The sequence below is a fragment of the Lacerta agilis genome, chromosome 3 (assembly GCF_009819535.1).
Source record: "Lacerta agilis isolate rLacAgi1 chromosome 3, rLacAgi1.pri, whole genome shotgun sequence".
Classification (NCBI taxonomy): domain Eukaryota; kingdom Metazoa; phylum Chordata; class Lepidosauria; order Squamata; family Lacertidae; genus Lacerta; species Lacerta agilis.
The window spans coordinates 57782202-57805190 of NC_046314.1; the positions used below are offsets into that span (position 1 = coordinate 57782202).

Here is a 22989-nt window from a genome sequence, read left to right on the forward strand (position 1 = left end):
TATATGTTAACTGCTCTCTCCTGCCAGTTAACCTTAACCATGCCTGACCATTCCGATTTCGTGTTGTTCTTCCTTCCTTATATGCCTGTGTTCTTGTGCAGAACTGATAATGCTATCAAGAACCACTGGAATTCTACGATGCGGCGAAAGGTTGAACAGGAAGGTTATCTTCAGGAGTCTTCCAAAGTCAGCCAGCCTTCAGTAGCCACAAGTTTTCCAAAGAACAACCATTTAATGGGCTTTACCCACACTCCACCTTCTGTGCAGCTGCCAACCTCCACCCCAAACCCAGCTACCAGTGACTACTCCTATTACCACATTTCTGAGACACAGAATGTAAGCTGATGGAAACAATTCAATCGGTTGACAGCTAGGTCTCCCCATAATTGAGATATTGTAACTGCCATGCATGACCATGGCAGGAATGGAGAAAGGGAGGCTAATATGATTGATATATTGCTATATCTTGCTTTTGCACGAGATTCCTTGTGGTCTCTCATCTGAGGATCTAATCAGGTCCACATTTATGTAGCTTTAGCCACAGTGCAGCACCAGCAGTTCCCAAACGACCTGCTAGGGCTGGGAGGGATGCTAGTTGGCAATTGTGTGTAAGAGCAGTAATGGCTGCGGTGCTAACCCCCACTTACCTGGTGGTAAGCTCCATTGAATTCATTGGTACTTACCTCGTGAGTAGGCGTGGTTAGAATTGCAGCCATACGGTTGGCCTCTTTTAAAACAATGGGTGAGGTACGACTATTTGGAATTAGACCCACTGAAGTCAGTGGACTTGAGTAATGTAAATCCATTTATTTCAATGACTCTACTCTTCAGTATAGTTACATTAGATATCATTCAGTGTTTTTAATTTTACAACTATGCGTTCCATAAAAAATGGAATTCAGATAACAGTGATGTGCATATGTAAGACAGATGGACACGCCTATTCCGATATTTTTGTGTGAAAGCATTTTTAATGTCTTAATTTTGACAAGTAGAAAGTAATCATTGAGTAGTTGTACTTCCTCTGTGGGGTCTAAACCTGTAGCATTCTCCTGTTCTAGACTTCCACTGGTTTACAATTTGGCTGCAGGTGAAGTAAGTAGTTATAGCTGATAAGTTATATAGTTATAAATAATTATAAACTCATAGTCATTATTAAGTAGATTATATGAATCTATTTTGGACTAGAATGGCCCTCAGAATCCCTTCCAACTCTACAATTCTATGATTCTATTATGTTTGTAATGTTATTATTTTATTACAGAATATAGCAGTCCATATGATATATGGTAAAAATCGATAATACAAATAGAACCCACTCAGAATTTTGCCAGTAAATACAAAATGTCAAACACTGGACCATTTGGTTGCAATTTAAACACTTCTTCCTTATCTTTTTAATTTTTTTAATTTGTCACAGCATTTTGAGGTATCTGCTTCACAGTATTTAGCTTTTCTTGATAGCAAGAACTCAGGGACATTCTTACATGAGACATATTGTAATTTTACGTTGTGGACTGCCCTGAGATCTACAGATAAACGGCAGATAATTAATTAATTAATTAATTGTGGAAGCACATGTAGGATAACTTGGTATCCAATTTTTGTCATGCTTTCTTACTGATTGGTAGATTATAACACAAACTGCTTTCTCTATATTCTTCCTCATGTTTAGATGTATGTGGAAGCCATACATGCAATGGATCTGATGGTCTGTCTGTATTACAATCCACCAAGTAGTTGTAAAGGGTGGGGAAACATATCTTGTTAGATACCTGCTGGATTGAACCAAAGGTCCATCTAGTCCAGCATCCTGTTTTCAACAGTGGCCATTCAGATGCTCCTGGGAAGCCCATAAACAAGACTTCTTTTCCTTTTCCTTCTCTGGGGAATTAAAAATCATGCTGTGGGCCTGTTATCCCCTTTTACTTTGAGATGCTTAGCCTTTGACCCAACACAAGTGGCCTTGATGCCGTCTGTCCATGAATTAGGCACATTTCTCAAGGAGGAGCCAGGAGTACAAAAGACACAACCATTCATTAATGCAATACAGAAAATCTCACAACCCCATAAAAATCAATTCAAGCCAGGCCTGCAAAATAATCCAGTAACCAAAAACAAATACAAAATTAGTAATTAATAAAACAGCAATGGATGATTGGGGGGTGTTATTGATTGATCATTGGATTACTATAGTTTGAGAATTCCCAAAAGGGTTACTGAACTTGTTGCATTTAAAATGAGATACCACTTTTATTTCAAGGAGGTAGAAAGATTGGCATAAGAAGTACATAGTATGTGTGTGTGTTGCTTAAGCCCATTATAATTATTGAGAGGTGTGTGAACAGCATGATTAATTTGGGCTCTCTTTGTCTTTTGGTCTAGGTCTCTTCTCAGATCCCATATCCAGTAGCACTTCATGTAAATATTGTTAATGTTCCCCAGCCAGCTGCTGCAGCTATTCAGGTAGATAAATTTAAAAAACTATTTCAGGGGTCCATTTGCCATACATTTCATATGCAAGTTATATGCAAATAACTTAACCTGCCAAAAAATAAAATCAGAAAAAGGCACAGCTCTTTAACAAAGTAAAGGATGGAGAAGGCCCTGGGCAACCATGTTTCCAGCCTTGAGAAGACACACACTCTCCTCACAGCTCCTTCGCTTCCTGGAGCAAATTCTACTTCACCTTGGTGACTGAGCGGATTGTCATCATGGTTTTCAGCTTAGGGCTAAACAGGGTTTCCCCTTTCTAAAAATGTGAAGGCCACAGATTGGCGTGGATTTCAGATTCTGGTTTTAGAGTAACCCCTGGTTAGCTTTCACCAGAGTCAACATTAGTGAAGGTGAACTTGAGGGTATCAATTGCTCCAGGAAAGGGAGTAAGGGCACACGTTCCTGAGACAGGCTTCCAGTTTGCTAACCACAGTTAGCGGCTACCCAGTGCTTTTGTTTCAACACTGGCAGAAAGAAAAGTTGTATCAGGGCAAGGAGGTTTGCTCATTTCTTTAAAAAGGTGGCCAGGGAAAGTGATCTGGAATGGTTTCTTAGGTTCCCTAGTTTGGTACGCAGGAGGCATCCAGAAAATAGGTGTTGTGTTTTGCACTTTAATACCTGTGTAAAAAAAAAAAATTAAATTAAGCAGAGGTGCTGTTTTTTTGTCCAGTGGAGGAGCCTCTCAGGCTGATTTGGCTGCGATTCTGCAAGGCTGCAAGCCATCGTCATCGTTGTAAACTGCAGCATCCAACCCGGCCTTTACCTTCTCTTTTCCCTTAACTCTTAATTGCAGAGACACTATAATGATGAAGACCCTGAGAAAGAAAAGCGAATAAAGGAATTAGAGTTGCTACTAATGTCGACTGAGAATGAACTGAAAGGGCAACAGGCATTACCAGTAAGAATGTCACTGTGTGCTTGGACGGAGGGATAGCAGCTTTACCCCAGTGCTTCTCTTTCCCCCCCCTTTCCCCTCCCCCTCTTCTTCTGACACTAATCAAGGCTCTATATTTCCATTTGAAGAGGACGAGACGTCACATTGCTCTCCAACCCCCCCATAAGCTTTTGCTTCTCTCCCTGCCCCCCATCTCCAAATTACAGTGGTACACTAATTCCACCATGTTTGCTTTTATGTGTAAATGGACTGCTATTTAAAAAAAAAAGAACAGCAACAATCAGTCCCTGTGCATAATGAAAATGTAGTGCCTGGCTCTTGGTTTTCTTCTCTTTCTCTCTGCGCTATATTCCTCACCTTCAGCTATATTTTGCACTCCTGGCCTGTGATCCTCAAGCCATTGTAGGCGGTCTTGCTCACTCTTCTGGGCAAATGTGGCACAAGTCAAGTCCAGAGTACGACACATACCACTGCTCTAAAGAGTGCTACTTGTATGTATTCAAAACTCTTGCAAAGCCAGTGAGCAACGCTGCATGGAAGAGGGCAGGCAGAGTATTCTCTCTGCACTGGCCACACCACTGGGCCTGTCTCCTCCGTTTCAGAATGCAACAGAATCCTCTCCCCAGGGCCACTTGTGCCACATGCCCTGCAGGTTGAGAATACATAGTCTTTAATTGACGTTGGGGAGACAGGACTATTGCTCCAGACCAAATGGTTTGGGAATCACAGACCAAATAAGGTCAATTTTATTTTATTTTTAATTTTTATGCATGTTTGGTAATATTTCTCTTGAGGAAAGTTAGATTCTATAACTGCATGTATGAAACCCAGAGCTGGCTATTACTGAATTTGCATATGTAATAAAATTAATATGAGAACTGCAGAAAAACAAAAACCTGGGTGATAGCCAGCAGGAAACATCTAATTAATTCATATTAATAATTAATTCATTTTATAGTTAATGGGGGGAAAACACAACCGTGTGCATGAAATGTTAGTTTGGCCACTTCTAATTTTTAGTTGAAGTTTTGCAATGTCTTCTCTTGCATGGTTATGCTGCAAAGAGACTTCTGTTAATTTGCTCTTCTGCTTTCCTAACCACGTTGATTTTACAGCCTTTTCATTGCATTGGTGTAAGCTGTAGCGCTAGTCAGAGATAGGGCAAAGATGAGGGGAGATATATTAAAAAATAAGTAACTGCTATTAATCTAAATCCGCAAAGACCAATGGAAAGGTTGCCAGTGACTTCAAACGTGATGTGGAATTCACAATCTAAATCCATAAGGTGCAGATCAGACTGAGTTTTGCACTAGGGAAATCTTGCAATTTCCTTACTTTGCACAGGGAAGGAAAAACAGATTTGTGCACTCACGGACTTTGGAAGAAGAGTGTATGCATGTACAGTAGCTGTATTGCTTGTTATACTATAGATACTGGCCCAGGATGCAGAGTTGTTGCACAAGATGAGGTAATGCCAAATTGAAAGCTATAAATTTATTACCCTTTCAAACAAGCTCTTGCTGCACTGATGAAAGGAAACATCTTGACAACTGTTTCATAGGCATTAAGTGCTTAGATGATGCAACTACTTTTATCTTTCCCTTCAACAGCCATCCGATACCTTGTGCAATTTCTTGGCTAAGTTCCTTCTGCCTCTTTTTTCTTGCACCCTCTTTACCGCCCCCCCTTCCCCCTTCCTTTAGACACAGAACCACACGTCAGATTACCCAGGATGGCACAGCACCGCAATTGCAGACAGTACCAGAACTAGTGGTAACAGTGCGCCCATTTCCTCTTTGGGGGAGCATCATCATTGTATTCCATCTCCACCAGTGGACCATGGCTGCTTGCCTGAAGAAAGTGCATCCCCTGCAAGGTGCATGATTGTTCACCAGAGTAACTTCCTGGATAATGTTAAGAATCTCTTAGAATTTGCGGAAACGCTTCAGCTGATAGATTCCGTAAGTAGAATGGTCATCTTCTAAGGTGTGGCTGGTATAAGGACTGGAGTCATATGCTATTTCTGTATCAATTTGTTTTCTTACGTTCTGTCTGTCTTGTTTGCTTTGTTACTGGATAATCCGATATCCAGGGTAAACTTTCACCATGGCCACCTGAGTACAGTTGTGGTTTGTTTTTGTTTTTTTGCTGCACATTTACAACTTGCAACCCAAGTCCTATGCAAGCTTACTTGGAAGTAAGTCTCATTGAAATAGATGGGCTCTTATTTCTGAATAAACATGGTAGGATCCAAGCATTTAGCCATAGCTTTTTGTACGTGGGCTCCCAATATTTATCAAGCACAGGTAAACATTTACCTATAACATGCATGTATTGTCATTATTGTTAGTGTTTTCAGGTTGCTTGTATATTAACCTGCAAAGGATAAATTCATTCTAAGTGAGCTGGCATATTTAAAATTATTCCTAAATATGTTGTGCCTTTTAACAGTGAAATCATACTGTACATTACAAAAAAAAAACACACAACTCTACGTGTATTCTTAGTTCCATTTCAAGTGACTGTACACTTCTGCATACCTTCCTGGATCCCTCCTTTTTTGTGAAACACACATTGCATTAATGATTTTCTTCTATGAAAACTTCGAGAAATTGCATGTCATTTTTGAAGATTCTAAGACTTTCATGTAGAAATTCTAAGACTGACATAGGGCTCTTTAAGAAGTATGGGCTGAAACCAAACATTTGGCAAAACAAATTCATTATGACAGCATCACCTGCTCAACTGTTTCATTTTCACTTAAGAATCCTGCCTCCTTAATAAAGCAGATGGGTCACAGACTGTAACAGACTGACTGGTAAGGGAGGGGAAGTGTTGCTTCTTTTAGGAATCCACCATTAGGATAGTTTTCATTTGGGAAAGACTGAAACTGGGTCAAAATGACTTAAAAATGAGGAACAATGGCTCCTTCTTTACTTTGTTTCCCTTTTATTAAAGTTGTTATGTTAGTGCTATACTTAATCTTTTTTTTTTTTTAAATGAGAGGGCATCGTACACTGTCTCATAGATTCGTGACTTCCCCCATTGTTTTTAGGATCCTTCATCATGGGGTGATCTCAGCAGTTTTGAATTCTCTGAAGAAGCAGACACCTCGCCTAGCCGAGCTCCCTCAGGCAAAGCCCCACAGCTTCAGCAAACAGAGGCCAGTGCATGTAGGCCTGAAGGACACCCTCTCTCAAACCTGAGCAAAGCCATGTTGAGTCAGGATTCCCTTGCCTTGCCCAAGTCCTTGGCTGGCTCAAAATGTGGCACAGCTCCGTTGGTGTTTCTGCGCACAAAGAGAGGGCATCCCAGCCACTTAGCCAGTGGCCATAAGTCCTTCATACTTGCTGATGTCAGGAGCTCAACTCCTAAGCGCTCCCCTGTCAAAAGCCTGCCCTTCTCTCCCTCGCAGGTAGAGCAAGATTTCTGCACAGATTTTACTAATCCTCAAAAGTCAGCAAGGTGTTAACAACATAGGAGAACTAATCATTGGAACGAATGACTAATTCCTGTTGCACTCACTGATTGCTCTCCAATTTTGAATTTACTCATAGCATACTCTTCACCATGGAGTTTAGACTGCCAACAATCTAACTGATAAATTTGCTTTTCTCTGTGTGTCTTATTCTTGGTGGTTTTCAATGGGTTAGCGGTTTGTTTGCTTTGCTCTTGCTTGTCATTCCTTCAGCTACCAGAATTTAACATTTCTGTTTCCTTGTAACCATTTTTTCTGACCCCATACTTTGCACATTTGGGTTCACTGACTCCCCCTAAATTTACACTAAACAGACAATGGTGTCCAAATTATGCTGCAAACTAACAAGTGATTTAAAATAAATGATTATTTGAAAACATTTTTGAACAGTAGGGTGTGAGTTACAAACTACTTGATATACTTAAGGTATATGCATCTCATTGAATGGGCTAAACAGATTAAGAGTATGTGAATTGGTTTAAGTGGCTTGTTGACTTCTGCTTAAACATGTAGAGTTTGAAATAACAACATGTTGAGTTAATGACAGTCATTACTGCTAATGAAGTTTATTTCCTAAATTCTGCAGTAGCAGCCTTTTTCAGCAAATTAAATATTGACATCAAAATAGTAATTTTGAAAAGCTCTGTGCAACTTTTACTTTCTGTTCTCTGAAAGTAAAACAATCACTTTTAATGGATAAAACAGGAATGTTTAATTTTTTAAAAAATCTAGTTGCCATATTTCATACCAGTGGCTGATATCTTTACTTATTTGGAGTGGACCCATTGAAATAATTGAAGTCAAGTCCATATATTTCATTGGCTGTACTCTGCTCATGACCTAGGCAGACGTCACCCAGTACTTCTCATTAACCAAGCTCCAAGGTTCTTTCATATTATTAGACATTCTTTGCAAAGGCAAATAAACTCAGTGAGGTAAAACAAATACTTGTTTCTATAAATAATCTTGTAACAAAACCAAAGGAATATATTTGTGTAGGCCAAACACTAGAAATGTGAAACTTTACTTTTGGAGTATCGTAACCAAAATACTGCCACACAACATGACGCTGCTGTTGATACAGTTTCACTGTAAGTTCGTAGAAGAAGCACTCCTGTTAACTGAGATTCCCCCTCTCTTTTAATATTTGCAGTTCTTGAACACCTCATCAAGCCAAGAAAGCCTAGACCTCGACAATCCAACTTTAACTTCTACTCCCCTCTGTGCTCATAAACTCACTGTTACAGCACCTCTTCACAGAGACCAAGCATTTAAGATACAGAAGGAGAATAATATGTAATTTCTCTTGCTTTATTTTTATTTTTTTAAAATGCACTTTTGCCATGTTACTATAACAGCTAAAATTGGCTACAGACATGCATCTTTCTTTCTTTCACCCTGATCCAGAGTTTGTTGGATTTTGGTTGGGTACACAGAGCTTCTCTGTAAATAAGCATCCCATTCATTTCAGTGGAGGGCAGCTAAGCCTTGTACATTTGGAGCTGCTCCTTCCATTGACAAGAATGAGGGGGCCAGATGTGTAGGGTTGCTTTTGAACTAGTATGGTGGCCACTAGGCCAGTTGTTCCTACCATCTTATAGTGGAACTCCTTCTGGGCACATATAATTAGAACAAAAGCAAAGCCTGCTAAGTTAGGCCAGTGGCCCAGTATCTTGTTCTCACAGTGGCCTCCCATACTTGTGGGAAACCCACAAGTGGGACCTGAGAAGAAGACCACTCTCTTCCTGTAGTTTTCAGCAACGTGTTCATAAGAATTCTGCCTCCAGCTGTAGCCACTGTTAGCCATATCATCCATGAATTTGTCCAGTCCTCTTTTAAAGCCAACCACATTGCACTCTGCGTCCACCATCATTACTCCTAAGTGCTTGAAGCAGTTCATGGACATTATTTCAGCAGTCCCCACAGCACCCCTGAAATACATGCCCTCATTATTATCCCCATAGTGCACATGGCTGTTTGGAACTTAGAACTTTGCAGTACACAAGTCAACCTTTTAATCTGACGCTACTCTAAACTAGGATTTCAGCAAAAAGATTCAAACTACTTCCTAATTTCTCTCTCTCTTCCCCCCCCCCTTTTGTGGACTCAGCTTCAGAACTCCAGCTATCAAAAGATCAATATTGGAGAGCTCTCCAAGAACACCAACTCCATTTAAAAATGCACTCACAGCTCAAGAATTCAAATATGGACCCTTGAAAATGCTGGTAAGAAGGGGGGAAAGCAGTGATAAAAATTGGATTTATATGAGGATGATATGAAGAGTTTCGTGTTGTTTCATTGCATACTTATTTTCCCCTTTTAGCCTCAGACACCAGCTCACCTTGTAGACGATCTGCAAGATGTTATCAAACAAGAGTCCGATGAAACTGACATTGCTTCTGGCATATGTGAAAATGGATCCCCTTTGTTGAAGAAAATCAAACAGGAGGCAAGTTTAACAATATTTATCTAAGACCACTTAAAACTGGGCTCACATTGCCCAGAAGTGTCTTAAATTGATTCACTTACTCTGGCAAGAAGCCAGTTTTGCCATGTTTTATTTTTCTAGATCATCAGGAGCTGGATCAGATTGTTCAAATATTTCCTCAATCTTAAATTTTTGTAAGCAAACATATTAGGTGAACCATAATATGTCACACAAACAGTCCAGTAAGCCTGCCACTTGCATGCATTTAACTTGTGCACATTCAGCTTCATGTGCATGGCAAATAATAAAAAGGGGGTGACTTTGGCCATCCATCCGCCATTGAACTTAATGGGTTTTGACTATACACGATTTTGGTTTTGGGTGCGATCCCTGGAATGTAAGTTGTGGGCCTACTGTCCTGTCATTTCTGTCTTTCAGAGAAGGCCATTGCTTCCACAACAAAAAGTATACAATTGGTGCCTGATTTTTATATGTTGAGAATAGATTATCCTGGTCTTTATATACAACAAACTATGTTGAGTCTCGTAAACCATTAATTTCAAAAATTTCATACTCTCTGGCATGGGATGACCCACTGGCTTTAGTGGAATTCTCAGGAACAAGAAAGTTAATCAATGAAGCCTTGCAAATCTTATACATAATGTAAAAGACTACCATTTTTCATTAATGGCCCCTCTAAGAACTTAGTTGCAGTCTAGATTTCCAGGAGCTTAAATTATTGTTTAAATAGGTTTTTTTTTAATTGAATTAGTCCTGAATGTCAGAACTTAATTTATGTCATACAGAGAGTGACTTTTCAAGAACTAATGTACACTGACCAAGCTAACTTGTGATGTAGGCCAAATTGATCTGGAAATAACAATTACTGCTAAATAGGGATAAAGTAAGTCAGTTGTTGTATTTGAAACATAGCTCTGCTTTCTGCTTATAGGTAGAGTCTCCAACAGGCAAAGCAGGAAACTTCTTTTCCTCAAACCATTGGGAAGGGGAAGGGCTGAACACACAGCTGTTCACACATGTGTCCACCGTGGAAGATGTGCCGGTATGTATTAAGCTATGAATCTTGCGTTATTTGTTATTTTGTTTTTTGTGACATGGCATATTTGGAAGCTGTGGTAAACAAGCAGATACAGCTCAGGAGCCACATCTGTCTCACCAAGATGTTTCCTCTAACCATGTCACCAGGCTGCTGTTGTGGCCTGATTTGTCTGCAAGATGTGTAATTCTGCAGGAAAGGAGTAGAAAACTTTTCCCAGAGAAAAGACCCTAGGTAGAGCCACTAATACCTCCCCCCCCACCCCCTTCTGAAATTCAAGTAATAAAACAATGTACAGCAGGCATCCCCAAACTCGGCCCTACAGCTGTTTTGAGACTACAACTCCCACCATCCCTAGCTAACAGGACCAGTGGTCAGGGATGATGGGAATTGTAGTCCAAAACATCTGGAGGGCCAAGTTTGCGGATGCCTGATGTACAGCCTAAGATACGCACGTGGAAATATTCTTGTTTTTAACTACTCTCATTATAATGAACAGGACACTAAAATGCTTAGCTTTGGTTTGAAAATCATGGGGGGGGGGTGAGTGCACACACGCACACATACACACACACTTAATTTGGGCAGGATTGTGCCAAAACATTTTTCAACTTAAGTTCACCAGTTTTTCTTTATATTGTATATATAAAAGCACTGTGCTGGTACAGAGTGCACTTTAGGTTGTGTAAAAAGCTGAGCCAAAGTTCTGCTCATAATTGGATCACTGAAGTGTTTGCTGAAGTCAGTGGAATCAGTGAAATGTTTACTTTCTTTGCCCAACACCCTTTGCAAATGGCATAATTTCATTTTTAATATAAATGGGATTAGAACACAATATAGTCCAATTGCTACATACTTGTACTTAAGCCGATTTTCTGCTATTTAAATTTTATTTCTCACTGTTCCCTTAAAGCGACTGGTACCAGATTTAGCCTTGCGTGTTTTCACTTTTACTGGGCTGTGTGAGTCACACTGCATGCTAATACTGTCAACTAAAGGACAAAGAAATTCCCACTTTAGTATGCATGTCATTCTGATCCTTTCAGTGCAGTGTGCTGCTGAGCTGTTTACGTTAAGCTTAGCTTAAGTAGTTTGCTGAAAATAAACCTTACATTTCATTTCATATCACTATGATTTCTCTTTTAAGAATCTGACAGCCCTATCCTATGCTGCTTTAATCAGAACTAAGAAAGTTCTCTGTGTGAAGAATATAGATATAGATAAATCACCTTTGTGGGCTGAATTAATAAAGAATTAACTGGATCCCTAGATCCAAAGCACAGAACTAAACACACCCTCCAGCAACAGAGAGTCTTAAAATCACAGAATCATGCAGCTCAGTGAAGTGTGAGGAATATACCCGGTAAGCTGTTAGACCCTTTCAATATCATGTTTAGTCGTCTTACAGTGCCTCCCTTCTCTAACCCTCTCACAATAAACAGACCACACTGTTAGCAAGTTTAAATGCTTTTCTTACAAACTCCAAAGGTCAGATTCATGTGTTATTCCATGCAGCAGCAAGAAGAACACAGGTAGAAAATATTTGGGTTACAAAATACAGAAAAATATTTCTGAGCACACAGTCTGGGCTTGAATTGGTCTGGACGTGTTGCCTGGTCAGCTTCACATGGTGGAAGAGACCGAACCAAGTAAGGGTCACTTCCTTCTTCACTGGAGGTGAGGTGGCATGACCTGAGTCTACGAATAGAGTTCTGTGGTCTCAACCCCTTCATGCATTAACTAGCCCTAAGCTTGCCAGTTATATTTGACTACAATTTCCCACATTCTGCTGAGTTGAAAGGGGCTTAATGCTCAACAAGGGCATGCAGTTTGGTGTTTCTGTAGGGTGAGATGTTCTATGAAAACTCCCAGCCCATTATTTATCATTTCTGACCGTTCACTGATACTTGTTGCCTCTCTCAGCAGCTGCTCCAAAACAATATTTCCCTTTTAACTGTCTCTTTTTCATGTTATGTATGTAATACCATGACTCGGTATAACCAATCAGACTTGCTTATATGACCTCACCACAATAGCCAATTCAGAAATGCACACAGAACAAAATCACATTGGAACTTCCTTCCAAGTGATTGTTCTAGGATCAAGCTGTGACAATGCATAGCAACATCTTGTACCCAAGTTACTGTTTTAAATTACTGAAATTAAATCACTGAAATAATGTATTCAGCATATTCATTCTTTCTTTCTTTCTTCCTTTTCAATCACCTCTTCTTCTTTTTTTACTGTTTCATCAGAATCTACTTACCAGTTCTGGTTTAAAGATGCCTGCATCAGAAGACGAGGACAATACTCATAAATTATTTGCATTACATAGAAATAGGTCATCAGTTAGCCCACTTCAGGTAAAATTCACCTTTAAAAATTATTTGCAGTATATGATGATTCCTTGGACAATAATAGAACTTATTTTTAGATTACTATTGGATGCAATGTTGTTTGCTGACTATAAAATTTAATGAAAAAAGCTGTAAGGAAAGCAGAATAGCTGACCTGACATTTTGGCACGCTGGTTCAAAGGTGGCATTCTTCTTTCTGCAACCTGGAAAAAATGGTTTGTCAAAATGTAAACAGAAGGGAAGACACAGATGTTGTTCCCTCCTGTAGCCATTACAGGCTTCATTTTTATAGCGGTGAAGCATACTCTTTTACGTATTGGTTTCCTTGGACTGATCATTTTAATTGGCTATCGTAAGTATGAATTTCAGCAAAGTTCCACAAGGCAGTTCAATGGAAAGTCAAGATTTTGACAGAATGGCAGGAAGGGAAAGTTGCCAAGCCTAGAGAAGGGCCTTGATTTCAGTGGTAGGACATTTATAGTATGTGCCTGGCATGCAGAAGATGCCAAGTTCCCTTTATCTCCCATGAAAAAGGTGGGATAAGGCTGGGAAAGGCATCTCTAAAACCTTGGAGAGCCATTGCAGAATAGACAAAACAGCTAGAAGGTTCAATGGTCTGGCCCAGTGTAAGACTGTTTCCTGTGTTTAGCTATGAAGAAGGTAAGGTTAGTTACTAATGCAAAAGGTTTTAAGCCGTAAGAACCTAAGTAGAGCCCTGCTGGATCATGCCAAAGATTCTCCTTGGCCTGCATTCTGTTCCCAGTTGTGGCAAACCAAAAACCCATGGGGAGCCCACAAGCAGAGAGCAAAAGTGCATCAGCCCTCTCCAGCTATTGTTTCTCAGCAAAAGTGCACTTGAGGGAGATCAGTTTCTTGGGTTTATGACATTATCTATGAAATAATGGAGGACGGCTCCACACACCAGGGAAAAACACACCACAGTTGTGACTTGTAGACTTAAAGCATGGTACCTTTCCACTGTCTTGTGAAGCTGCAAAGATAAATAGTACAGCAGTTGCTCATATGGTAATAATCCCCTTCTGGACAAGAGCATTAGAGCATCTACTTCTATAGAGCTGAGCCAACAAAATATTTAGAATCTTTTATTACTCCTTAAGCAAATAGCATTTGCTCTGAGTAAATGAAGTAGAATTGGCTTATCACCTTAACTAGAATTTTGCATTAGACTTTTATTACCACAGAATTGATAAATGGCTGATGAATGAGCTTTCTCCCTGTTCCAGTCATGAACCTCAGGGTTGTCACTTTTCAAAAGTTGTTCTGATCCTTAGATGTGCAAACTCAGTAAAAGATTGTGTGTACACTGGGAGAACTCACCTTCCCTCCTACTCAAAGAGGCAATCAGAGATTGTCATTCAGGAGGCAAGAGCAGAGGAAGAGCTTAATAATACTTTCTCATTCTGTAGGTTTATCCTCCCACTTGCTCCAGCAGGCCCATTCAGATTAACCTTGTAACAGCGAACTGGGGGGTTTTCTGACCATATGACTGTGTGGTCTGCTCCAACATTGCTATGCTGAACGATAATGGTTGCTAGCTTTGAGTTCCCGGTTGTGTCTGTTGCCTTTAGGACGCTCTTTGTGCTGGGGTCATTTTGACATCAAAGTAATCATATTGTGGTATGGGGTGGGATTCTTCCCTGGGTAAAGCTTGAAACTACAGATCATTTTTTTCCCACCTAAAACTTGGAAATATTACTGCAGAACAAGCCCTGAGTTAATAAATGGATTGCAGGCTGTGGCCCCTTAAAAATTACTAAGGAGAAAGGATACCTATCAGTCTCACTATGAATACAACCCTGAATGTTTGTTAGTAGCCTTGCTGTTGACTTCAAAAAGCCTAGTCGGCGACCATTTTGTTTTCAGAAGAGTGCTTCATTGTACAACAATCAGGTCAGTGTTCTGCTCATTTGCATCTGTTCAAGTACAGAGTGGCTGAAGACAATGCACTAATCACAGCAGACTTCAGTGAACCAAATGTTTATGTTGGCCTGAGGTAAAATCCAACTCCAATTAAAAAGTGATTCCTAAATTTCAATCCAAGTGGAAACCACCATTTTGAATGGGGAATTCACAACAATTGGTATAAATTGTATAATATGTGAGCTTTTCGCTTGGGATTCAGAAACCAAACCTTCACCTTTCTGTACTTTGCTATTATAAAGGGGGCAGGTGTCCTAGGAAAAAAACAAAACATGGGCAATCCCACCCACCAAATGTGTTTTGACTATATGTGATTTTGGCTTGAGGCATGATCCCCAGAACATAGCGTGCGCGCCCCGGTCACTTGAGAGTTCACTTTATTACTTATTCCCACTTTTCTTCACTTGAGTGCTTCCTACTTACAGGAAAGGATAATGTGTGAATCAGTCTTTACAGTTTGTGAGTGAAGGAAAGCACCTTGGCACAGCCTTGCCTTGTTTCTCTCTTTTCCCTAGAGGGGTCACTTTTCTTTAAAGTGCTTTAACTGGATAGCCCAGTTAAAGCTTTGACAATCTGTTTACTGTTCACTCTTCCCTGGGGCAACAGAAGGCAGGTTACAGGATAAGTGAGATAATTGCCTAGCTAGAAGAAGGATGTTCTGGTAGGATTACTGATGTGGCAAAATGAACCAAGAGTGACACAGCTGAAAATACACCATGGCTTGATAATTATATATCAACGTGGCATAAACATATGGAAGTTGCCTTTCTTATCCACAATTTTAACTTTTGAAGTAGCTTTGGAAACTGTTAACTTTTAAAATCTGATGTGAAAGAACAAATGGATTGCTTTAGCAATATTTGCAGTGGATTAGTACTAAACATAACAGACTCATATAATCCAAAGTCCTGATTCGAAACATATAGCCAGCCAGTGATTTTTCCTGGTTTGGGGCTAAATTGCCTTTAATGATGCACTCTGAGCCCGCTGGCACAACCTAGCAAAAAGTAGCCATACATAAGACCAATGGAACAGGAGTCACATGGCAAGCATTGGTGTTTCGTACATTGGTGTTTCGTGCAGCACTCTCTCATGGATGGTAATGAGAAATTTGGCCTGTGGCAGCTTGTGAGAGGTACAGCATGTGGGAAGTGGCCATTGCTGATGAGTGGGGCATCTTGAGGGGGAGGCAGTGGGTCAACTGGGTTATTAACACTCACATCCCACAAAAGTGCTTGCAAGGGGATGAAATACGTTGGAAGATGCTGCTGCTGCTGCTGCTGCTGCTGCTGCTGCTGCTGCTGCTGCTGCTGCTGTTGAGCACCAGCCTTACACACCCTTGTCCAGAAATGTGTGCCTGTTTTGTGTTTGTGCGTATGTACCAAGTATGGAAGTGGAGCTTTTTCATTTCTGAAAACTTTCGTGTATGTCTGTGAAACCACCTTCTAAAACTGGCAGACCAGAGGTCTGGGCAATTGCGCCCCCCCCCCCCCCATAGCAATGTTCTTGTATGGCACTAGAGGTGCCATTTGGGCCAATGTGTGTTGGATTTGATGCATGTAACCCTGTTGAAACACTAGGTGATGCATAGACATTCAAGGGTGTTGGAAGTAGGAGAGGTGCTCTCAGGCAGATTGGAAAGGGATTATCTCCCCCCACCACTATGCACAGGGACCATGTAAGGGAGAGCACCATCCAGAATATTTTCAGAGGTGACTGCCCGGCCTTTGTTTACACACAGAGAGAGAAATGTGGTAAGCCATAGGGTGTGACTGTCTCTAGTTACTATCAGGTCACTGTATGCTTTCAATGAATTCTGATCCCTACCCACTTCTGCTTGTTTAAGATAATGGAAGTGAGTTACTGTTCATATGGTCTCTTATCATGAGAAGAAGAAGCAGCCAGACAAGTGCATCTGCCTATCACTTTCTGTTTTACTTCAGAATATAATTTATTTATTTTATTTTATATGAACAATTTCCACCTTCCACCAGAACAATGGACCCAATGCAAGCTGCAGAGCACATACACTACATGAAAACAGTCAAACTAAAACTGTTCAAAATATTCCAGAGAATAATGTATTCCTAACACACTTTAATGTATGCTCGTTAACTGCAAGAAGCTCAAACCTATCCATTCTGAAGGAAATCAGCCCTGAGTGCTCACTGGAAGAACAGATCCTGAAGCAGAGCCTCCAATACTTTGGCCACCTCATGAGAAGAGAAGACTCCCTGGAAAAGACCCTGATGTTGGGAAAGATGAAGGGCACAAGGAGAAGGGGACGACAGAGGACGAGATGGTTGGACAGTGTTCTCGAAGCTACTAACATGAGTTTGACCAAACTGTGGGAGGCAGTGGAAGACAGGAGTGCCTGGAGTGCTCTGGTCCATGGGGTCACGACGAGTCGGACAAGACTAAACGACTAAACAACAACAAAGAGAAAAGTTAAAGGGTTGCAAAGAACCCATAGTGTAAGGCAAATGTTGTCATTCCCTTCCACAGAGCTTAAGCAACTTCAGACATCCCCATGCCTAATCTAGACACCCTTCAGCAGTATGATCCATTTTTGCCTATGTACTGTTGTACAAAAATACCTCCATCATTCCAGCAGTGGCTGCTTTCTCCCCTGAGTGGATCTGAGTTGTTGGGCTTACAACAAAGACTGAAATTACCCAAGGCATGCCAAGTTCCCCAAAGGGGTGGAGATAGTTCATTGAAATTGTAGCAGAGGAAACAGCAGCAGTGTGGTGGCATATCTGTGATGTGAAAAGTATGTCACACCTGCCCTTGGCTGCGGTTTGAAGAGACAGAGGCCCATGTTGCAGAGAAAGCAAAATAAACGGGGTGCCCCGTGTCACACTTTTCTGAACTGTTTGAATACCAAAGTGTGTTATCACGTGGGAATGCAAAAGGTGGATTTCATAGTCAGGACTGCTGGAACTAAAAGGCAAAAGACAAAGAATATAAAAAGTTGTATATTCAGAAAAATGACTTTTAGTCATTCACTTGCCTTTCCCCTTAGGGTCACCTTGATAGGAAACATATTTGCCCCACAAATCATTTCTTTTCTTTGAGGAGGAGTTCACTTGTTTCTGGCAAGAAACTTGATTATATTGGAATCCATTTGTCTTGAGCGGAAGCTTGGCCATATCTGAAACTCCAGCTATACCACATATTAGGCATTTGCCTTTGAGCTATGCAGTAGGTGTAAGGGATGTAATATTTTAAAAAAATACAAATGAATCCCCTGTTTGCTCAGACAGCAGCTTCTTAATCTCCTTTAGAATGTATTGGTTATGCAATCAAAATGACCACTCCCAGCCTTCAAATGTTTTAATCTGAATTTCAGTAGTTCAAGCTTAGGAGAAATAGTGTGGAATACCCATCACAAATGCCTCAATATGGCACTTGACAATTGAACTTAATAAATGGATGACCTGGTCTAGCAAGGATCTTATGATGTTCTTATGCTCACAGAAGCTCTTCAAAGAGACAAGGGATTTCTAACAGTTCTTCCCACCCACCCCATTGCTCTTTCACAAAGATCTTGTCCTTTGTTCCCTCCCTGCTGTCGTGTAAATTACCACCCTGAGAATTGTGATCTGACATAAGTGTGCTTAGAATTTTGAAAGAGATTGAGTGTTGTGTGGTAGTTTATACATAGAGGAGAGTGAATTGCTGCATCAAAACTGCAAGTTCTGGTAGTAATATAGTACAAAAAGGGCGGGTGAGGTGGAGAAGAAGAAAAATATATCTGTATTTACACATTCCATAGAGTGGTGAAATTTTTGCCCTCCTATTGGCTTGGGGCACCAAGACATTTTGCATGTCTCAAGAACAAGCAAATGACTGAAATGCCACCCTGTTTACAGATACGTTTATCTCTGGGCAGCACAACACTGAGGAGGGGTTCCAATCTTTGTAAATACCACAAAAACAAAACGATATTAAATTATGGCTTAAAAACTTGTTTCTCTCAGCAGACCGGTACCCATCCCCACCCCCCCAGTACCTTTCACAGTGGAACATTTACCTCTGGCTATATGCTAACATACTTTTGAAATTACCTGGGGGGAAAACTGAGCTAGTTATTAACTTGAGTCCAGAGCTGTCTATGTGCACCCTCACTTTGGACTGGGCTATGCAAGTTGGGCACAGTCAGCATGCTTTCAGCCCACAAGTCCAGCAACTATCTACACCAGGGCTGGGGAACTTGTGGTCTTCCAGATGTTCTAGTAATTCATCCCCCACCAGCCCTAGGCAGCATAGCCCAATGGCCAGCATTGATATGAAAGCTGTAGGCAAGCAACAAATGGAAGACAGCTCTGGTTCTACATTGTGCAAGAGCAACTTGCCTGGTGGGGCAGAGCCAGGCAACAACCCATTGACAGCAATATCCATGCTGCTTACTGGGTGAAAGGCCAGTGAGGTTGCGGGTGGAGCCAATCTCGCAGTCCTGCTAGTGTACCCAAACAGCCCCAGCCTCACGGTTGCCCTCTTCTCCTCCTAGTAAGCAGCCATGCCACTGCCAGGAGGCTATTGCTGTGGCTCTGCCCCACTGGGGTGGGCTGCTCCTGACATGGTACTTGCTGCCAGTTAAACCCCTTTTAACATGCTTCCGAAAGCCTACTGCTGCTGGGTTGCTTGAAAATATTTTTAGCATCGTTCCTTCATTCCCTTCTTAAGCCTATTTACATCTCAGGGGCTCTCAGAAACACTAGGATTGGCTTCAACACAACATTCCTAGACGTTGCTTCCAGTGGCAAGTCGGTCAAACCCATTTGTAGACTAACGCTGTGTAGCCACCAAAATTTTCAAAGCACCCCTCCAAAAAAGAATCATACTTTCTTGAGGGTCTTGAGAATTTGAATGTGCTTTAAAGGTGTGTGTACGCAGTCCCCATGATTTCACTCCTCTGTAATGCCACACTTTCAGGTGACTCGAGCACAGAGGACAATTCTGCAGCACCAACCCTGGGAAGGAGCAGGTTTACAGGAAGGACTGGATTGTGCCACAGTTTCTAAAAAAATTCCCTCCTTTTTATTTTTGTTTCTAGCATTTTAGCAACACATGGGATTCAGCATTCTGTGGGAAGACAGAGGATCAGCTGACCTTCTCGGATCCTGCACGCAAGCATATGAACGCATTCTCGACTCGAACTCTGGTCATGTGAAAAAGAGTCTTCCAATAAGCATTATGTTTTCTTTTCAAAACACTTCCACTTGATTTGGACTTACCGTTCCTCTACATGGGAGATAAACCATTTTTGTTGTTGTTGTTGTTGTTGTTGTTGTTGTTGTTGTTTGTTGTTGTTGTTGTTGTTGTTGTTGTTGTGGTACAACATTTGGGAGCAGCACAAAGTGCATTCAGTCACAAAAGCATATATGTGTATATATTGTTCATGTTGGATCTCACCCAACTTAAAAAAAGAAGAAAATAATTCTGTTTGTTGATGATGCTTACCTAAACTCTTAGGTATTGAATTTTATGCAATTAATTATTAATAATGTGAATGCCGATTTCTTTCTCTCTTTTTTAAAAAGTGATTTTTAAATGATTTTTTTATATATATTAAAAAAAAAAAACCTTTTTGGGAGATCAAATGGACCAGTATTAATTCAGTGAAGAGTTGCCACATGAGTACCCATACCAGTGAGGATGCTTGCTGAGGTTTCCTTTTTTCTTTGAAGAGCTGGCACTCCATCAGTAGCGTCAATCACTGAACAAATGTCTCGGTATGAAATACTGCAAGAAAAGCATTACTGCAAATGCTGATCTAAAGGTGTAGGCTGGGGGCCAATCCAGACTGGCAATGGTCACTCAGCTATACTGTTTGAAGAACTGTTCCACTCATTAGAACTGTAGACTGTTTACGTGTGTATGTTGTTGTTTTTTTAATTAGCTTGCTTTTAAAAAATTATTACGGTATGAAACATAGTTTTATGAGAACAAATTATATTTTTTATCCAGTAATTTAATTTTGTAAATGCCAAATGGGTTTTGTTCTATTTTTGGTTTGGTTGGGTTTTGTTTTGCAGGGGGGGTTGATTTTTTTCTGGTGCAGATTTACAACATGTAGATGGGCTTAAGGCCATAGAGCTTTATAAACGAAAGAGAAACCTGGGGTGGGGGGGTAGCTAACTTCACTATGCACTAGCATTTCTGACTTTGGAAATATTACTGCTTTTTAACCCCCTACCTGGCCTTCCCTTTTTTTACTTTTTCTTTTTTTTGCAAGCGATACAGTGGTACCTAGGGTTACGTACTTAATTCGTTCTGGAGATCCGTTCTTAACCTGAAACTGTTCTTAACCTGAAGCACCACTTTAGCTAATGGGACCTCCTGCTGCCAGAGCGCGATTTCTGTTCTTATCCTGAAGCAAAGTTCTTAACCTGAAGCGTTATTTCTGGGTTAGCGGAGTCTGTAACCTGAAGCGTATGTAACCCGAGGTACCACTGTACTTTAAAACACTGTTCTTGGGAGATTTTATGTGCCTATATGTGTGCTCATGGGTTTGCAACAACATAGAATGCAAACTCCAGGTATTTGGGAGATTCTAGTCTTGCTTGCTGCTTCTACCCTTGTTTCTGTGTAGTCTAAATAACATGGATTCCATACACAAAAACATTTTTTTTAAAAAAAAAAATGTATGTCTTTTGGGCTGCCATATCAAACTTTCCCCAGTACTAAGAGAAGGTTGCTTCTTTTTCTTACAATGGATTCTGAATTTGCTGCCTTAATAGAATTAGGTGCAGCTTTTCCTGCACTTAACTTTTTATAAGACACTGTACTTACTGCCTTGTAGATAAATAAAGTGTGCCGTTTTGTAAAAACCTACCGTTTGTTTAAATGCACTTGAGTTTTAGCATATTTGGGGGAGAGGAGTGGGGGGGGAAAGTAATCTTGCCACATCCATCTGTTCATTGAGCAGGTCTTTGCAAAGTAACAAGATTCCCTTCTACCCAGAACTCAAAACATTGGGAACCCATAGAACTGTATCAAGGCTTCAAATTGCCCATCAAGTTGGGACAGTCCAGTTCTACAGTGGATATCTACAATGAATATTTGAGTTAGATCTTGTTGTTTAAATAAATTATTCTATACCATTCAGAACATTCTTTCCATTCATTGTGGGAGTGTCTGTGTGTAGAACAGGATGGGGCTCATATAGTGCAAAACAACAAAAAATATGGCTTGGTGCCTGAGTCCTTGCATCTTTCCAGGTTTTAGGTTCTGCTGAGAGGAACTTCTGTCTGCATGCTAGCGATTCATTTTCCAGAATAATAAAAAAATGCATGTTGAATGGAATGTGCTTATCCTAGTTCAAAAATGGATATACACTCAGTTAGGTACTACAGAAGGCCCATGTGTGTATTTTGCACAACATTTTAAACAAGACAAAAGTCCAATCAGCATCTCAACACAAGAGTGTAACAAGGAAAAATCGACTCAAGTGCGCTTCATGGTGTATTTTGTAGTTGGGCCTGTATACTTCCCCCAGTATTGAGTAGGTTCTGTTTGACCCCAGGCCAAAGAATACAAAAAAAATGAAAGCCAAAAGGTGATACGAGCTGTACTTTGAACCTCAAAATTGCTTCTTTTCTCATATGGCTCACCTTTTAATTGAAGACAAGTTTGAGGTGCCTCATGACCAGCATATTGGGATGCCATAATCTTCTGAACTTTGAAAGAAAGTTATCACATGCCATATGACACTGCTGCTGTCCTCACTATTTTTTTTTAAACCCTTTCATGGCACAAAACACTTTAATAATATATTCTGTATCCTCACAACAATCCTGGGAGGAAAATTATTTCACAAGCAAGGCATTGGTGGACACGCATGCTCAGCAAACCCCCCAAGGCTCTACCCCCACCCAAAAATGGTGAGGGGGACACACTTTGAAGGTGAGAAGTGGACCTTTCTCACCTTCAGTGGAACTTTCCAAACCTTCCATGGGTGCCTCCCCATCCCTCGCCTCCAAAATCGCCTCATGCCCCAACATGGCAATAAAACAAGCTACGCTAATAGGAGCTCTTTTTTGTCATTCAATTTTTTGTGTGTAAGTTAGTCGTGGGGAGGGGGGTGTCATGGGTTGTCACAGATACAAAGTCTCCCTCATTTTCTTGACTAGACGTTTGCCATGCTTCCTCACTATTTCAGTTTGTTGATTTCCTTTTCTATTTCACATCCAGCATCAACCTGTCCTCACTTTCACAGCTTTGCCCAACTTCCTCCTTTGCCCTGAAGGGCACGCCAGGGGGGGCGCTGCTTCACCTTTCGCACTTTGAGGCACTGCAACACCCTGTTCAGGGAGGTTGCTTTTCACAGCT

General features: G+C 40.8%; 1 protein-coding gene across 6 annotated transcripts in view; it reads left to right on the plus strand.

Moving 5' to 3' along the window:
• Positions 1 to 20887, plus strand: part of MYB (MYB proto-oncogene, transcription factor) — a 35941-nt gene extending 15054 nt beyond the window's left edge. Inside the window, exons 6-16 of one of the 6 annotated variants that reach the window (XM_033143833.1) lie at positions 102 to 336; positions 2386 to 2466; positions 3290 to 3394; positions 5095 to 5352; positions 6447 to 6806; positions 8023 to 8165; positions 8980 to 9094; positions 9193 to 9318; positions 10250 to 10360; positions 12610 to 12717; positions 19712 to 20887. In XM_033143833.1, coding sequence (XP_032999724.1) covers positions 102 to 336; positions 2386 to 2466; positions 3290 to 3394; positions 5095 to 5352; positions 6447 to 6806; positions 8023 to 8165; positions 8980 to 9094; positions 9193 to 9318; positions 10250 to 10360; positions 12610 to 12717; positions 19712 to 19828 — 1759 coding nt within the window. In that variant the 3' untranslated portion in view covers positions 19829 to 20887. The remainder of the gene's footprint in view (positions 1 to 101; positions 337 to 2385; positions 2467 to 3289; positions 3395 to 5094; positions 5353 to 6446; positions 6807 to 8022; positions 8166 to 8979; positions 9095 to 9192; positions 9319 to 10249; positions 10361 to 12609; positions 12718 to 19711) is intronic. The other 5 variants (XM_033143835.1, XM_033143834.1, XM_033143837.1 and 2 more) reach the window with 5 other exon arrangements.
• Positions 20888 to 22989: the final 2102 nt, after the last annotated feature.